Here is a 16,694-nt window from a genome sequence, read left to right as displayed (position 1 = left end):
GGGGTTCAACATATTTTAAGACAAAGTATCCAAATGGAGCAAGCTTACAGGCTAGGACCTTCTGTTTCCTCTCAGAGTGATTTGACATTACTTATTATGTTACTTACTAGCCTTTCTAACTCTCCTTAATAAGACAGAGGTCACAACATTCTTCAGTAGCCAAGACACAATGTTAAACGCGTACTAATATCATGTCTTTCCTGCTCAAGATTTAAAACAGTTCCATTGTCTAATGTCTTTCATTTGGCATAGCGCCCATGTTTTACTTTGAAGCTTTATGGGTGGGAATTGCGTATGGAATCGTAAAGATTCGTCCTTCTGTCTGATCTTCCTGGCCAACACACCCTCTGTCAGCAAGGGAAGTGCCAGGTTGTAAAGAACAATAGTATCAGGGGACACAACTATGGATGTTCGAGGAGGAAATCCAGACACCTACCAAGGCCAGTCGGGGCCAATGCCTTTCCCTCAGGAGGCACAGACCAATCTGCAGAATTTCCTACGGGGGAGCCAGTCGTTCTGGGGTGGTTCATGTTCCCCTAAATTAGCTGTAGGTCAAAGTTACAGGAAGACCTAAGACAAGAGTGTGGAGTGATCACAGTCATTCCCGTATCCAGAGGACAATGGGGGCATCATCAATAAGAGGCTGCATCTACCATTTAGTCCAGTCTCCAAAACGTCCTGGGTTTGAGAGCTCTGAATTTAAAATTTAGACGCTTACACAAAGATTTCTCCAAATTATAGGAGCTCCTTCAAACAGGAGGCAATTAATTTGCAAAGAGTCAAGTTTATTTCTCCTAACTCAGAGGCACTTTCTCATTTGCTGGTTGAGCCAAATCATGATTGGCTTGATGATCATTTGCATGTGCATTATGGCCAAAGCCTCCTTTTCTGTGTTCTGCCTCTATGCCTGCAATTGAAAATTCCTCCATTTTCCTTGGGGAACCAATCTTTGTAATCACTTCGATTTTTCTAGCAGTTAGACTATGTACATATTCTTAATATCTGTTTCATGTGTTGATGTTTTTGAGCACAGAATTTGGGGAAGCCTATTGAGAATTAAGAACCATTCAATGCTAGGAGAGAAGACTACAGATGATATGTTCATAGACTGACTCGCTTCACTCTATTCTTATATGAAGTTAATTATATCTAGAACTCTGTCTATTATGTCGGGAAAGAAAATTACAAAAAGAAAAAAGAAAAAAAAAGATGACTAGTTCCTCTATGGTTTTGGAAAATTAAGAGTCACAGAATAGGTCAATCTATGTTTCCAAAAAGACCAAGCTGTCTCAACTTCTCAGGTGTCTCTTTGCACTGAGTTGAGGTTCCAGAATGATTCTTTCCCCCCAAACTCCCTAGAATTCTTTTCTTCCTTATACAGGAAAAATTCCATAGTGGAGGATAGCAAATTCTTCCATAACTTTTCATAATTTCAACTCACGGTGCTTAGTTCTATTTTAAATGTAGGGCACACATGTGTAATCATTTGTCAGTTTAAAGAATGTGAAATAAGAATGTGCTTTCGGAATCTCTTTCAGATATATGTCAGCCTAGGATGAACACTGTGAATGCCATATTAACAGGAGTATGGCTCATAGTCTTTGCTGCCAGTTTGGGCAGGTTCATTGATGACATGCAAAACATATTAGATGATTTGCTCATTGTTATAAGGATTTCCTGGTCCAGTGAAATAATTTCCTGGTATTTTTCCACATACACAAAATGACTTCCAGAATGTATTCTCAATGCAGGTGGCAGAAATGCACAGATTATCACTGAAAGGCCACTTGAAGTAAGAAAATCAGGGCCTTGACCCTGAATGAATAAATTTCTCTGTGCTCTAAGTTATTGGTCATGCGAAGCCATGCGTACCAGGTAAAGCTAACTAAAACCTTTTTTTAGGCGAGAGCAGAATGAATGTCAATGAATTCATTCAGTGAATTTGATGCCTGTCCCTGGAAGGTAAACAATGAAAAGTCTAGATGTTTTGTTCCTTTCAGAACAATGATGGACAAAACCCACGATTCTCTCTACAGACATCACATGGAGCCTATGCTGCCCTGATACACTGAGGACATAGTCAAGATTACTATGAAGTTAAAAAGGGTTAAGATACTCCAAATTACATAAGCTTCAATAAAGCAATCTTTGCAAATCAACAGGCTTTCTTTCATGTTAGTGATGTCAGGAAGAACAAATAATAGGAGCTCGTGTCACTGTGTGAGTGTAACTACAAATTTGAGTGTCTGTATGATATAGTGGTTAATTATGCTGCATAGTCACTTAAGTTTGCTCTGTAGAGGAAGTCAGGGTGGGACATTTTATCACTGATGAGAGTAGGTCAATCATTTATGAATGAGAGCAAGCACGGTCAATGGCAAAGCTTATTTTGCTCAATCCTGTAAACTTTTTCTTCTTTTTAATTTTTTTTAAAATTTATTTATTTTGAAAGAGCACGAGCAAGGGAGGGGTGGGGAGAGAGGGAGAGAGAGAGAATCCCAAGCAGGCTCCATGCCGTCAGCACAGAGCCCAATGCGGGGCTCACACTCGTGAACCGTGAGATCATGACCTGAGCCGAAATCAAGAGTTGGACACTCAGCCAACTGAGTGACCCAGGTGCCCCCCGTAACCTTTTTCTATGCAGGATTTTAATTGGCAGGGGATTATTATTCTAAGGCTCATCCCCTTTGTGCTTGAACTTGCCATCTGGGGGCATCTGCATCTAGTTACCAGGGCTGTCACTATGATGTGGTCTCAGTGAAGGTCTGTGGTCCAGAGGACTTGGAATGTTTTCTGGGACATTCTCTGCCATTTTTATATTTACCTCCTTATTGTTGTTAGCCATATAAAGCATATTAAAGTCCTGAGCCCCTGTGTCATGTTACACATCTGTGTGAGAAGCCCCTCGTGTTGTTTTGTCCCTAGGATCCTCGTGCATAAGATTAGACTGGGTACACATTGAGGAGGTGTCTAGGTAGGTGTAGGTGTTTGTATCAGAACAAGACAAAAGTAACCCAAAGAAGGATCCACAGGACATTGGGAGACCTAAGGCCACGGGCAAAAGACATACCATATGCTCCTCTGTTGTATGTCTTGATTTCTCCACAGATGGCAGTTGACTTGTCTTCCAGTGAGCATGGACCCTCTATAACATCTCCATATCATGATTATGATGATGTGGCTTCCCAACCCACTTAAGTTGTTTCATTTATCTCTTCAATGAGCAAGTCTTGGATTTGTTCTAGTTTGTGTTCTTGAAAATATATCCACGTCTCCATAGCAAAGAGGGCCTAAGGTGTCCTCAGAAATATGGGGGTCACAGGTTTGTTAAAGCTGACTTTGTTATAGTCACCTGCTCTTTCCATCAGTGTATGACCATTGAACATAAAAAATTAAGTATACATGCTTATGCCATCAGGACTGTCATCATGTCAGAGCCTTCTTAACAAGAAGAAAGAGACTGTTGGAAGTCTGTTGGGGATTTAAGACACTGGTCTGCTCCTGCAGAGCATGTCTCAGGACCACTGATCCGTACAATTTCTGGAAAGTCATTCACTTCAGACCACACTGTGAATGCTATTTGGAATTATGCAATAGGCCATCTGTGCCAGAGTGTGATTTTTCTGATGCTTTCTCGACAGAATATAAATAGCAATGAACTATAAATAATTAAAAATAAACCCTGTCCTTAACATCTTACCTTGTAGTAGGCTCCCCAGTTTCCTGGGTCTTTGGACTTGGACCCAAATTATACATTGGCTCTCTGGGCTCCAATTAGCCGATTGTGGAAGTTGGGACTTCTCAGCTTCCATAATCACCCATGCCAAGTCTTTATAATAAATGTCATTGCCATATCAGTGCATCCTATTGGTTCTGCTTCTCTAGAGAACCCCGATTAATACAAATAGATCTGTATCATGAAAAGAAACTGAATTCGTAATTGAAAGGCTTGTCACACAGAGAAGACTGGGGGGAGATGGCTTTGCTCCTGAGTTCTATCAAACGTTCAACGAAGAAATAATACCAATATTACACAAATCCTTTCTGAAAATAGAAGAGGAAGAAAACCTATAGAGCTTTTTAAAAAATGTTTATTTTTCAGAGGGAAAGAGAGCACACAAGTGGGGGAGTGGCAGAGAGGGGTGGGGGGACAGAGTATCTGAAACAGATTCTGTGCTGACAGCAGATAGCCCGATGTAGGGCTTGAACCCACAGACCATAAGATCGTGACCTTAGCCGAAGGCAGGCACTTTAGAGGTTATTTTTGAGGCAAGCACTAACCAGCTCTCCCACCCCCCCCAAAAGGATTTAAAATATCATAGGAAAATAAAATATGGATATATTTACATGAGCTTAGACCCATATATCCTTACCAATATTAATAAATTAAACCCAGAAATATGTATAAAAAAGATACTTCATAACCAAACTGGTTTATGCCAGGTGCATAAGATCTTTTTACACCTTTGAATACAGCATAAAGGAGAGAAACCGTATGGTCATTACAACAGGTGGAAAAACAGCTGTTGAAAGAGGTTGAACTCCTTTCATAATAGAGCTTTTCAGCAAATTAAGAATATATTGAAAAATCTTCAGGTTAAGAAAAGGCAGAGCAAAGCTCACTTCAGCAGCACAGGTACTAAAATTGAAACCATATACAGAAGATTAGTATGACCACTGCACAAGAATGATGTGCAAATTCATGAAGAAAAGGCAGAGCATTCCTTTTGATGGATTCAAAACAGAAGCTAACAAGAACAGTGACCCTTAACTCTTTTATACAGCTGTTGCCAGACCCAAGGATAGGAAAAGAGCATCTTTTCTTCCCCTTAGAAGCTTTACCTCAAATGCTTATGCCTTGCAGGAAGCAGGGTGGTGGTGAGGAACAGTGAGATTCTCCATCATTCATGATGGGAACCCATGGGCAAGTCCCATGCAAGAACCCAGAGAAACCATAGAGTCGAAAGGATGCCATATTTCTTCTTTCTAAGTTAAAGGATAATTTAGCCAAGGCTATAAAATATGCAAAAGCTCCCTTATATTTTTGGATAATATAATTCCAGAGATATGGGCAAATAGCACATTACTCCCATCTCTGGATTTCCTGGCTTAGGCTCTATAAATATTGAGTGCTATTTTCCTATAATAATTTGTCAGGCAGTAGAAATGGGAGTAAGAAAGCTAAAGTCACTATAGAAGAACTATCATTGTTAACCAAACATACAAAGTATAATCTGGAAGCAAAGAGGGTAAAAATCCCATATTTATGGAAAAATCTCACATTTTTTATCCAAGGTGAGGACTTCTATGGACAAATTAAGATTTATTTAATTGTAAATCAAAATATCGCCCCAAACAGAGAGCACATGCTTCTTTCAAAAGGTCTTTGGGAGGGGGTGGGTAAATACGAATTGAGATTTGCCCTCACAATGAGAAAAGAGTGTGCAAAGCTTTGGCACTCAAAACTGTGGCTATCTGAACAGCAGAGATAAAGGATTATCTCTGTCAACATGATGCAATTTACCCCATCAGAGAAACCCATCTGCAAGAAATACAGCACAGAAAGACGCCTTTTAGGGTGAGGCTTCATTATCTCTTCATACAACAGGGAGTTATGTCTTGTTGAGGAAAACCTACGTCTACCAAATTCCCACAGCTTATAGTCCCTGATAGGGACACAGAGCATATACTGCTTGATGCTCTGGGGAACTTCCTTGGAAAGACTCTGAGACTGACTCTTTGGACTGATGTTTCCAGGTCCTGTACGGATATCTAGTTAAGACGCAATGCAGTTTGGGGACAGAGGTATGTATTTTTCTTTTATTCTTATTTAGTGGCTATTCCATTGGCCTGTAAGGGGGCACTAGTTATCTGAGAAGGACATAAATGTCTAAGGGGATTTTTTTCCCATAAAAAAAAAAAATGCTTGCCTTTCTAGTAGCAAACTTAATGGTGCAATTTTATTTTTAATTTTTTTAATGTTTATTTTTGAGAGAGAGAACACAAGTGCATGTGAGGGGGAGGGGCAGAGAGAGAGCGGACAGAGGATCCAAAGCAGGTTCTGTGCTGAGAGCACAGAGCCTGATGTGGGAATCGAACTCACAAACCATGAGATCGTGACCTTGAGCTGAAGTCAGACACTTAACTGACTGAGCCACCCGGGGGTTCCTTAATGTTATAATTTTAAAGACCCATAGAACCTTTTCAGATTGTGCTTTGAAATTATCTCAGCCATGTAATCATTTTCAAAAGAGAGAAAACAAGTGGTCTAAAAATCATATTCTATCTAGAATTTGCAACACAGAGTACTTTTCCAGTGTTGCCCAAGTCTAGCTCGCTAGTTCTTTTCATGCTGCATTATCCAATTTTTTGTAACAAATGATTACTTCTGATATTTTTTCTGAATAAAAGAACTTTGATCCAAAAAGGAGACATTCTTGATCTGGAATGATCTTATAATCTTTACTCTTGCTGAGAAGAAGTATATGACATTGAGTGGGCAATCAGTTCTAAAGACTGTTTTGTAAATCAGGAATCATTGAAAAAATATTTTTTAAAATGTTGACTTTACCATCATGAACAGTGAGTCACAGTCTGTTCAGAGAAACATATTTTTGCTTCAGATATGATTAATAATAAGGAACAGGATTAAAGCTTTTGTAAAAAGCAAATTAGTGAAGACAGTACCATACTATTTATAATGTTCCAAGATGTAAGAAAAAATACACATTTATTTCCATACCTAACATAGATACTCTGTTGGTAATAACAACAGAGATGATCAGTGTGAGAAGACGGTGTTCATTGAACACCCATTGAAACAAGGGTAGGAATAAAGTCAGAATATCATGGAACAATTCTATATAAAAGATTATTGGTCTGCATTAAACACAAATACTTCTATTTCCACTTGGATCCTTAGGCAGATCTAATGCCTAAATACTAGTTTTCTTTGTGCGTGGCTTTTCCCCATCGATTTTCCATTTGAAAGTAATTATTCAGGATGCCCCCCCAATAGTAGAAAATCTCCCCAAACTCAACTGTTTAAAGCCTAGTGTTGAATGGAAGCCTTACCAATAACATAAACAGTCAATTAACAAATATATTTTATGTTACATGTACTATGTACTACATTCTTACAGTAAAGTAAACTAAGGGAAATGTTACTAAGAAAATCATAAGGAATAGAAAATACACTTACAGTACTGTACTGTAAAAATCCACATTTAAGTGGATCTGTGTGGCTCAAAACTGTGCCATTCAAGAGCCAACTTTATAGTGGTTTTTTTTTTTCTTGGTCAATCTCCTAAGAATAAAAGGCATTAATTTCTGTAAAAGAACCATCAGATTTTATAGAACTTAATAAAGATAGGTAGGAGAAATATCGGTTTTATCACTACTGTTTTGATATATTTTCCTGATAAGTTTGAACACACCTGTATACCATGCAGCTAAAATTTTTTATAGTGAATTCTAGAGGTGACATGAAATTGTGGCTGCATGGACCATATACCAAGATTCCCATGATCTCATTTCAAAAAGATCTGTACACAAGACAGAGTATCCATTGCCATCATGATGAAGATAGCAAAGATGATACTATTTTTTGTTTATACTCATGATGGTCCCTGTGTTCAAATAAAGAAAGATTTCTTGGTGTCAGAGAAGGAAAGCCTTCCGAACGTGAGCATTTTTGCTTAGCATTTCTGTAAGCAGATCACGAGTGGAAAAGCGAGGATTTGGGCTTAGGCAGACACGGTTCCAAGCCACTTAGCTGGCTATGCCAGTGCGGAGCCATATGGTCCCTTCCGGACTTTCTGTGAGTTGTGCCTAGTTTGTATGGCGACTTAGAGGTAGGAAGAGGAAGCCAGCTCGGAGTCTAAGAACACGCATGCTGCATTGTGGCTTCTTGAGTCAAATGCCGTGTGTTCTCAAACTTCAGAAAGAACTTCCTGAACCCAGAGACCAAGCAATAATAGCTCTGTCAGATACTACCTGGGAACAGAGGTGTAAATGAAAGAATTCTGCACAGCAAAATAAGGAATCAAAGTAACAAATATCGTCTCTCCATGGGGCCGGAATACCAGGACTAGTGGGCGATATGTATTTTCAGCTTCAGGGCTGAGATGGCCAACCTTGTTTCAAGACAGAGGACCCATAAGACACATGCACCCAAGCTAAGATTCTCAGCTTCCTATAATGTAAGCGTACGTTACACAGCCTTCCTGAAACTCAATATAATAGAGAGTATGTCAATCTGAACTGCCTGAGGTACATCGTTAAATACTTAATAAGTGTCAGATTTCCCACCCTTGAGAACTGAAACAATTACAAGTGTCCTAATTTCTTACATTTAGCACCATACCTGTCTTTTACTTTAAAATATTTATGTGCGTTAACTAGCGCATGGAATCAAAGAGACTAATCCTTTTACCTGATCTTTCTGGCCAACACATGCTTCACTTGTGTTGTGACTCGACACCCCCAGCGGGGTGAGCAACAGGGTTGTGAAGAACAACGGTACCAAGGGACACAACTATGGATCTTCAACGAAGAGATCCAGCCATCTACCTGGGCCAGTCGGGGCCAATGCCTCTCCCTCAGGAGGCACAGAGCAATCTGCAGAATTTCCTAAAAGGGGAGCCAGTTATTCTTGGGGTAAGTACAGTGAAGGTCATCTAAGGATTCTGAGGTGGCTCACATTCTCCTAAATTCACTCTGGGCCAAAGCCACATGATTACCTAAAAGTGTGGAGTGGTCACAGTGATTCCTATATCGAGAGGACTATGGGACTTTTAAATAAGGGACCGCATATACCATTTAGCCAAATCACCAAAGTGTTTTATATTTGGGAACACTGAATGTAAATTTAGGTACCGATCATGGAATCCCCAAATGAAAGTAGTCCTGAGTCATTTACAACCTCCAAATGCGGGGCAAGTAATTCAAAGAGTAAAGCAAATTCCTCCTAACTCGAAGGTACTTTCTCACTTTCTAGGTGAGCCAGATCATGATTGGCCTAATGAATATTTGCCTGTGGATCATGGTAAAGGTCTTTCTTTCATTCCACAAACTACATCTATTCCTAGAGAACACGGTATATACCTTCATTTTCCTTTTGGGACCAATCTTTGTAAGTAAATTGGAATCACTTTGATTTCTGTATTACTTAGAACTTCCGTAAAATCCTTAATAGTTATCTATCAGCACAAAATTTAGGGGAAAGTATTGAGAAATATTTGGTGTTAGGAAAAAATACTATAGAATGAGAATACATTCACAGACTAACTCATTGAACTTTATCTTTGTACAGTTAATTTTATCTGGAACTATGTCTATTGCGTCTGGAAAGAAAACAACAAAAAAAATGGTGCGTTTACCTACAATTTCAGAAAATTAAAAGAGGCATAGCATAAATCAGCCTTCATTTCCTGGGGTGCCTGGGTAGGTCAGTTGGTTAAGCATCCAACTTCAGCTCAGGTCATGATCTCAGGTTTGTGATTTTGAGCCCTGCATTGATTGGGCTCTGTGCTGACAGCTCAGACAGAGCCTGGAGCCTGCTGCAGGGAGATTTTGTGTCTCCCTCTCTCTCTGCTCCTCCCACTCTCTCTGCCCCTCCCCTTCTCTGCTTATGCTCTCTTTCTCTCATTAATAAATAAACATTAAAAAAATGTTAAATCAACCTTTGTTTCCATAATGATCAAGCTGTCTCAGATTCCCAGGTTTTTCTTTGCCTTGAGTTAAGATTCCAGAATGATTCCTTCCCTATTCCCCCATAGGTCATGCTGTCTCTGTCTGGCTCAGATGAGAAATTATCCAATAGTGGGTAACAACCCTGGGCATAATTTTGATGAATTCCAATTTTACTTACATTTTAAATATAATGCATACATATGTACAATCATTTGCCAGAGTCAAGAGGGTAAGAACAGGGACTCCGTTTCTGATTCTCTTTCAGATCTGTAGCAGCCTTGGAACGAACACGCTGGCTGCCATATTGGCTGGAGTGTCGCTAATAATCCTTGCAATCAGAACAGAAGTCTCCAGTCACTACTTATCAGAAACAGTTTTAGCTCGTTATTTCTTAATTGTAAGTATTGAAAGACCTACTGGAAAAAATATCTCCTGATATCTATCCACATATATAAAATTCCTTGCAGATGTCATTTTCATCCCAAGGGAGCAAGGGGGGAGGGGCGTGTGGCACCTGGGTGGCTCAGCCAGTGAAGTGTCTGACTTTGGCTCAGGTCATGATCCTATGGGTCGTGGGTTCCAGTCCCACGTTGGGCTCCTCACTGACAGTGTGTAGCCTGCTTGGAATTCTCTCTCTCTCTCTCTCTCTCTCTCTCTCTCCCTCTCTCTCTGGCCCTCCCCAACTCATGCTCTTTCTCTCAAAATAAATAATAAAATAAGCTTAACAAAAATTTGAAAACAAAAACAAAAAACACAAGTGGGTAATAGGGCATAGCTTAAAACTGACAAATCACCTGAAGAAAGATGGTCAGGGCCTTGACCCTGAGTGAATAAATATCTCTGTACTACACATTATTGGTGATGTTAGGATCTAAGTACATCAGGTGAAGCTAAGTAAAACCCTTACTTTAGATAAAACCAGAATGGGTGCCAATGAATTCAGTCAATGATTGTGATTGCTGTCTTCATCAAGGTAAAGAGGAGTCTAGTTGTAGAGTCCATTCAGCACAATGACAGACAAAGTCCAGGATCCTTTCAAGAAAGTACGTTCAACAAAACCGACACTGATCTACTGATCATATGATCAAAATCACTATGAGCTACAAAGGGATCTTAAAACATTCCAATTTGTAGACACCTCAAGAAAGCATGGTTTGCGAATGAGCAGACTTTCTATCAGTGGGTTATGTCGAGGAAGAAAGTGGATAACGGGATCTCACTTCATCTGTGGGAAAATTATAAAGGAATGAAATTGCAAATTTGGGAGTCTGTAAATTACAGTCATTACGGGTATCTCTGCCCAGATTTTATCTGAAGGTGGGGCCAGACTGGGATATTTTCCTACCCTGGGTTATGAAGGAGAGTGTGCACGGTCCACGGCAGGCCCTCTCTTTCTCAGGCCTTTAATCTTGTCTCTCTGCATGATTTTAATTTGCAGGGGATTATGATTATGAAACTGATCCTCATAATCCTGGGACTCATCGTCTCGGTGTTGCTGTCTGCATTTGGATGCAGTGCTGTCTGCTGTGATGTGACCTCAGTGAGTTTCTGTTATCCCGAGGACTCAGAATGTGTTTTAGGGTATTCTCCACCATTTGTACATTTACCGCTTTAAGTTTTACTGAACCGTTCAAACCGTAAAAAACTCTTAAGCCCCTCTTTCATGTTTGGAGTCCCTCGCACTCTGTTTTGCCACTAACAGCAGCCAGCGTTAAGATTGGCCCGACACGGATACTGACAGGGCAGAGCTTGCCTGGGATTTTCATTCTCTCTCTCTCTCAAGATAAATGAATAAACTTAAAAAAAAAAAAAAAAGAAGAAGAAGAAGAAGATTGGACCGGGCATTAGTGGAAGGTTGCTTGGCTGGACGTAGACGTTCATGTCAAAAAGAGTGGCCCCAAAGAAGGTCTGCACATTAGGAGAACTAGGACCAGGGGCAAGTGAAATGTCTTATCATATCATGAAATGCCATCTACTGTGTTGTTGTTTTTTTTCCTCCACAGGTGGTTGTCGATTTATCCTCCAATGACTGTGGAGTTGCCGTAGCCTCTCTTTATCATTATTATGATGACGTGGCTTTCCAACATGCTTAGTTGTTGGAGATACCAACTTTTGAACCATTCCTGGACTTCCTCTAATTGTATCATTAAAAGTAAATCAGTAATCATGTAGTAAATAGAGTCTTAAGTGTCTGGGGGGAGGGGGATCCAAGGTCATAGATTTGCTGATGTTGACTCTGCTGGGGCCCCCTACTCTATCCTCAATTATGATTCCATTTGGACATGATCAATGAAGTATGTGATCCCTCCACATTGGCACTGGCATCGTCTCATACCGTTGGCGGTAGGAAGAAAAGGAACACACCAGAAAGGTTGTAGGTATTTGGGGATTCTGGTCTGGCCTTGGAGGATGTGTGCCAGAACAGCTGATCCCCACAATTTCTGAGAAGCCCTTCACTTTGGACTATAATGCTAATGCTATACTGGGAGCTGTGCAATAGGCCAGCTAGGTAGATCATGTGCTTCCTGACACTTTCCCTAAAATGTACAATTTTCTATGACATAAATGAATTAAAATAAACCCTGCTTTTATCCTTTAACCTTGAAGTAGCCATAATTTTCCTTTATTTTCCATTTTGGTGTTCTCTGTCCCATTACGATTATACATCATGAAGTCAGTGATGGCCTTTTCAATTCAGGGTCCTGTAAAAGCAACCCAATGAGTAAAGTGTGACAGATGTTGGAAAATAGGGAAATACACACACTTTCTGCACACAGGTTCTGCTTTTTCAGTGATTGAGCCCCTGCAGGTCCTTATTCTCCTTTGCGTCGTGGATCCTGACTCAGCCTGAAGTAACCCACACACTGTGTGGCAAGGGAATAGTGATCATCACATTTTGACTTTTTGGAAAGGCCTGGAACACTATCAGTTTGTAATCTATAGTCAAAAGACACATGTGGCCTCTCTTAATATATGGCTAATCACAATTTAAGGAAGTGCTAGCAGATGGCTTAATGCAATTCTGCCTGTACCGCCTATAATAAGATCAGAAACTGGCAACTCACTGTGTGATTCTGGCTTAGCTGTTGCCACATCTGATAGCATTTCGTCAACTACAATATATTACTGGAACTTAACACTGTCTTCAACACTAGACTAAGTCTATGGAAACAAACAAAAAAAAATGTAGAAAAAACATCCAAAGCAAACCTTATCTCTTCTTTTAATGTTTTTTCACAGAAAGGAAAGTCTGCTATACTCATTAACTAGTTCTAGATTTTTTAAAAGATTCTGTAGGATTTTTTACATAAACAACGATACCTTCAATAGGGACATTTATATTTCTTACTTTCCGAACTTTAGGTCCTTCTTTTCTTGCCACATGACCCTGGCTATGACTTCCAGTAGATGTTGAACAGGAGTGGTGAGCACATATACGCTAGTATTGGGGAATAAGTAGTCAGTATCTCACTGCTGGGTATGTTGTAACTGTAGGTTTTTGTATATGACTTTTTCCAGATAATGGGAATCCACATCTTTTCCTAGTTTTTTGAGAGTTTTTTCTTTATCATGAATAAATAAATTTCATCAGACACGTTTCCTGTATATTGAGAAGATCACGTGGGTTTTTGTATGTATTCTGTCAATATGATGAATTGTACGCATTGGTTTTTTTGTTAAACCACTGTTGCCTTCCTGAAATAAACTCTGTTGGCTGTGGTGTGGTATCTTTTGATATACTTTTGGATTTGATGTGATAACATTTTGCTGTGGATTTCTGGACCTATGTTGAGAGTTATTGCCACATAGTTCTTATATCTTTGTCTTGTTATGTTATTGGAACAATGTTGACCTCATAACATAGAAGGGATTACGTCCAACTTTTTTTCCCTTAAATATTTGGTAGAATTAGCGATATATGATGGAGTTGGTTTTGTTATTGTTGTTGTTGTAATGGTTTTTGTCTATACACTCAATTGTTTAATAGATATTAAACTAAGGAGATCATCTATTCCTGAGTCAATGTTCATAATTTGTGTCTTTCAAGTAATTATTCCATTTCCTTCAAGATATCAAATTTACTTCCTAAATTTATTCACAGTATTTCTTTATTATCCTTTGAATACCTCTGGATTCTGCAGTGATGTCCCTTCTTTTATTCCTTACATTGATAATTTTTGTCTTCTCTCTTTTTCCCTTGGTCAAGCTGAAGAAAGTTTAATAATTTTTGTTGATTTTTACTGTAATGTTACTGTAATACAGTTACATATTAATACTTTGCTTGGTATACTTGAGCCTGGCCATTGAAATAGATGATAGATAGGTAGATAGATAGATAGATAGATAGATATAGCTAGCTAGATATAAATTTAAGTGTCATTGGAAATATAATTATTTTTTGTTTTTGCTTATGCTTATGTTTATTTTATTTTAGTGAAGTTAGAGTTAATAAGGTGCTAACACAAAGACCAAGAAAAGTTTGTTGAAAATGTGAATTTCCTAGAAATTGCTCCAAAGGAAAGAATTTTATTTAGTAAGTTAAAAGAAAAAATATAGTCTTTGTCAGATTAATGGAAAGAAATGCGAAGAAAGTGAGCGCAAAAAAAAAAAAACTATAAATTGGTATTGAGGATTACGGTGCTAATGCTTGTAAAAAAATTTATTTATTTTTGAGAGAGAGACAGAACACAAGTAGGGGAGGGAAGGAGAGAGAGGGAGACACAGAATCTGAAGCAGGCTCCAGGCTCTGAGCTGTCAGCACAGAGCCCGACATGGGGCTCAAACCCATGAACTGTGAGATCATGACCAGAGCCAAAGTCAGACACTTCATTGACTGGACCACCAGGCACCCCACGGTGATAATGCTTCTAATTTTGAGCAACAAAACATGATTTATATCGATTTTATTGATGTACATCAAAACTGCTTATCTAGAGTTCTAGGTGTGGAAATATAGCAAATGAGGAAACACAGAGATCTGAGCATAGATTTCTCTCCCCTACATCTTGGCACAGTCTTTGATAGACATACAAGACACATAAGCTTAAGAAGACGACAGGCTCCCACACTTGCGTGGTGGAACAACACTAGGTAGGTAGAACTTTTTTTTCCCCCATTATCCAGAGCACCAGAAAGTACTTTTGTCTATGTTCTGAGAGAGAAAGCCGTGGAACCTGACAGAGACTGAACAGAATGTGGGCTCAAGGCAGAGACAGTTTTTCCTTTCTTTCCACTGGTAGATATTCAACGTCATATATTTTAGGAAATTTTTAAAGATAATGCAGAAAGTTTCAGTGACGTAGACACATCTGATCTTGTCTACATTCCTGTTTTCTGACTTTCTGATTATGCAAACAACTTTACCCATCAGCGGGTAGATAGTAAGGCTTAGCTTACCAAGGAAGTTTGTCTCCAGCCCTATTTTCTAGAAGACCCAGTGTAAGATACAGGGGAATAATTTGGTTAGAATTGTGATGCAGAAACTTTTCTGTCTACGATCTGCAAATGAAATTCAGAACATCAAGAATGGACATGGGTGAGTCAGCTAAGTTCATAATAATATTCTTAGAATCATAAGAGTTTTATAACTAATCTGGTAGAGACACGACGAGGAGGATTAGGTAGGTCTGAAGCTATATTAACTCATAAAGGGTCATTGGGCTTTGAAGTCAATTAAGGTGAGGACATTGTGGTAAACAAGGCTAATTTTTGTATTGTCGAGTAACCAAGAAATACTGCAACGTCATTCTCTAAGTAGGCAACAGAGGTGGAGAGCAACATTCGTTAGAAAGAGGACGGCTGTAAATGTGAAAGTCCTACTCAAAATATTGACCGTTTGGATGGTAGCTTCTAGGAGCACTAACAGGTTCAACTACAGGCTTACAATTTGATAGAATATTACAGATGATAATCACATAGCTGCAATAAAATATCATTAAAGGCATTAGTGAATAAAAATGTGCCCGGTATTATGGTCAGCATTTTTAATCTAAAAATACATACTTGTTGAGTGAATGGATGAATACATAGTGACATTTGCAGTGAGGAGTGATAGGGGATACTTTGGGGGGTCAATAGTGTGTTTCCCCCCCAAAAAAAGTTACGTTGGGAGCAATGGCTCCCTCAAACATTCAAACCTGTTACGTGTGGGCTTCGGGAGGCTAAAAAAAGGATGTGTTAGTTTGAGGCAGGCTTCGCCTAAAGAGCAGATTTTTACTTATCAGACCCATAGCTCTTTGGTCCCACATCTATAAATATGTCTGTGAATTTGGGCAAGTTATTCACCATCTTTAGGTATAAGGGTCACATTTTAAAAACATAGAATAACTGATTGATGAGATCCTCTCTATTTATGAAATATTAATGAACGAGATTCATCCACCAAAGAAATAGAAAAAAAATCTCTTTTGTTTGCACTTCCAGTGTGATCATACAAAATAAATTCCTTGTTTCAGCTCTTTAATGAAAAGCAACTACTGGGAATAGAAACATTGAATACTTATGATTAATCTTAAGTGTCCCATAGGAGTTCCATGTCATGATATCTTAATCTTTTCATGGAGACTGCAAAGAAATTTACACACTCAAAGAGTGTTGGAACTGATATACAATAACTCTTTTTTTTTAAAGACATTGAACATGGATCTCAAGAGCCAGAAACTATGTTTCCACTTTGATTCAGGAAATCTAAACATAAATAGCTATATAAAGGGTCTAATTCCATATCATTAGCATAATAGGAGGAGAAAACATGAGAAGGAATTGTACAAATTGCAAGCAAAGCTAAACTGAAACCTAATAGGGAGAGTGATAGCATCACAAATACCAACGTAATAAGGAACAAAGTCTGCCCCTATTTCCCCAACTTAATTTAATGGTACAAAATAGTCCTAAAATTGATAGAGTAAATGATGATATAGAAATAAAAAGCGAATATTTGGTAAAAAAAAAAAAAAGGTTCAAAATGAGTTAGTTTATGAAGGAAACCCCTCTTGGGTTTG

The 16,694-nt window shown here is 38.9% G+C and overlaps 1 protein-coding gene and 1 non-coding gene across 3 annotated transcripts; both read left to right on the top strand.

Moving 5' to 3' along the window:
* Nucleotides 1–4,617: 4,617 nt before the first annotated feature.
* Nucleotides 4,618–4,728, top strand: LOC122484550. Its single transcript, XR_006297615.1, has one exon. It is a non-coding gene; the product is annotated as a U6 spliceosomal RNA (small nuclear RNA).
* Nucleotides 4,729–5,212: 484 nt separating this feature from the next.
* LOC122483827 (membrane-spanning 4-domains subfamily A member 4D-like) lies at nucleotides 5,213–13,705 on the top strand. 2 transcript variants are annotated; one of them, XM_043581238.1, is made up of 7 exons: nucleotides 5,213–5,805; nucleotides 8,492–8,658; nucleotides 8,999–9,133; nucleotides 9,314–9,370; nucleotides 9,959–10,090; nucleotides 11,132–11,233; nucleotides 11,697–13,705. In XM_043581238.1, exons 2-7 carry the CDS (start codon nucleotides 8,539–8,541, stop codon nucleotides 11,784–11,786), a joined length of 636 nt encoding a protein of 211 aa, XP_043437173.1. In that variant the 5' UTR covers nucleotides 5,213–5,805; nucleotides 8,492–8,538; the 3' UTR covers nucleotides 11,787–13,705. The 2 variants fall into 2 exon arrangements, with proteins under 2 accessions (XP_043437173.1, XP_043437172.1); XM_043581237.1 differs by having other exon boundaries at nucleotides 8,489–8,658.
* Nucleotides 13,706–16,694: the final 2,989 nt, after the last annotated feature.

The sequence above is a fragment of the Prionailurus bengalensis genome, chromosome D1 (assembly GCF_016509475.1).
Source record: "Prionailurus bengalensis isolate Pbe53 chromosome D1, Fcat_Pben_1.1_paternal_pri, whole genome shotgun sequence".
In the NCBI taxonomy this organism is placed as follows: domain Eukaryota; kingdom Metazoa; phylum Chordata; class Mammalia; order Carnivora; family Felidae; genus Prionailurus; species Prionailurus bengalensis.
The sequence above is the reverse complement of the archived record's forward strand: the minus strand, read 5'-3'. Positions and strand labels throughout refer to the sequence as shown.

Coding starts and splice junctions, on each gene's coding strand:
- LOC122483827 (XM_043581238.1), top strand. CDS start 8,539: ATGGATCTTCAACGAAGAGATCCAGCCATCTACCTGGGCCAGTCGGGG. Junction 9,371..9,958: donor AGAAAACAACAAAAAAAATG/GTGCGTTTACCT, acceptor ATTCTCTTTCAG/ATCTGTAGCAGCCTTGGAAC. Junction 11,234..11,696: donor TCTGCTGTGATGTGACCTCA/GTGAGTTTCTGT, acceptor TTTCCTCCACAG/GTGGTTGTCGATTTATCCTC.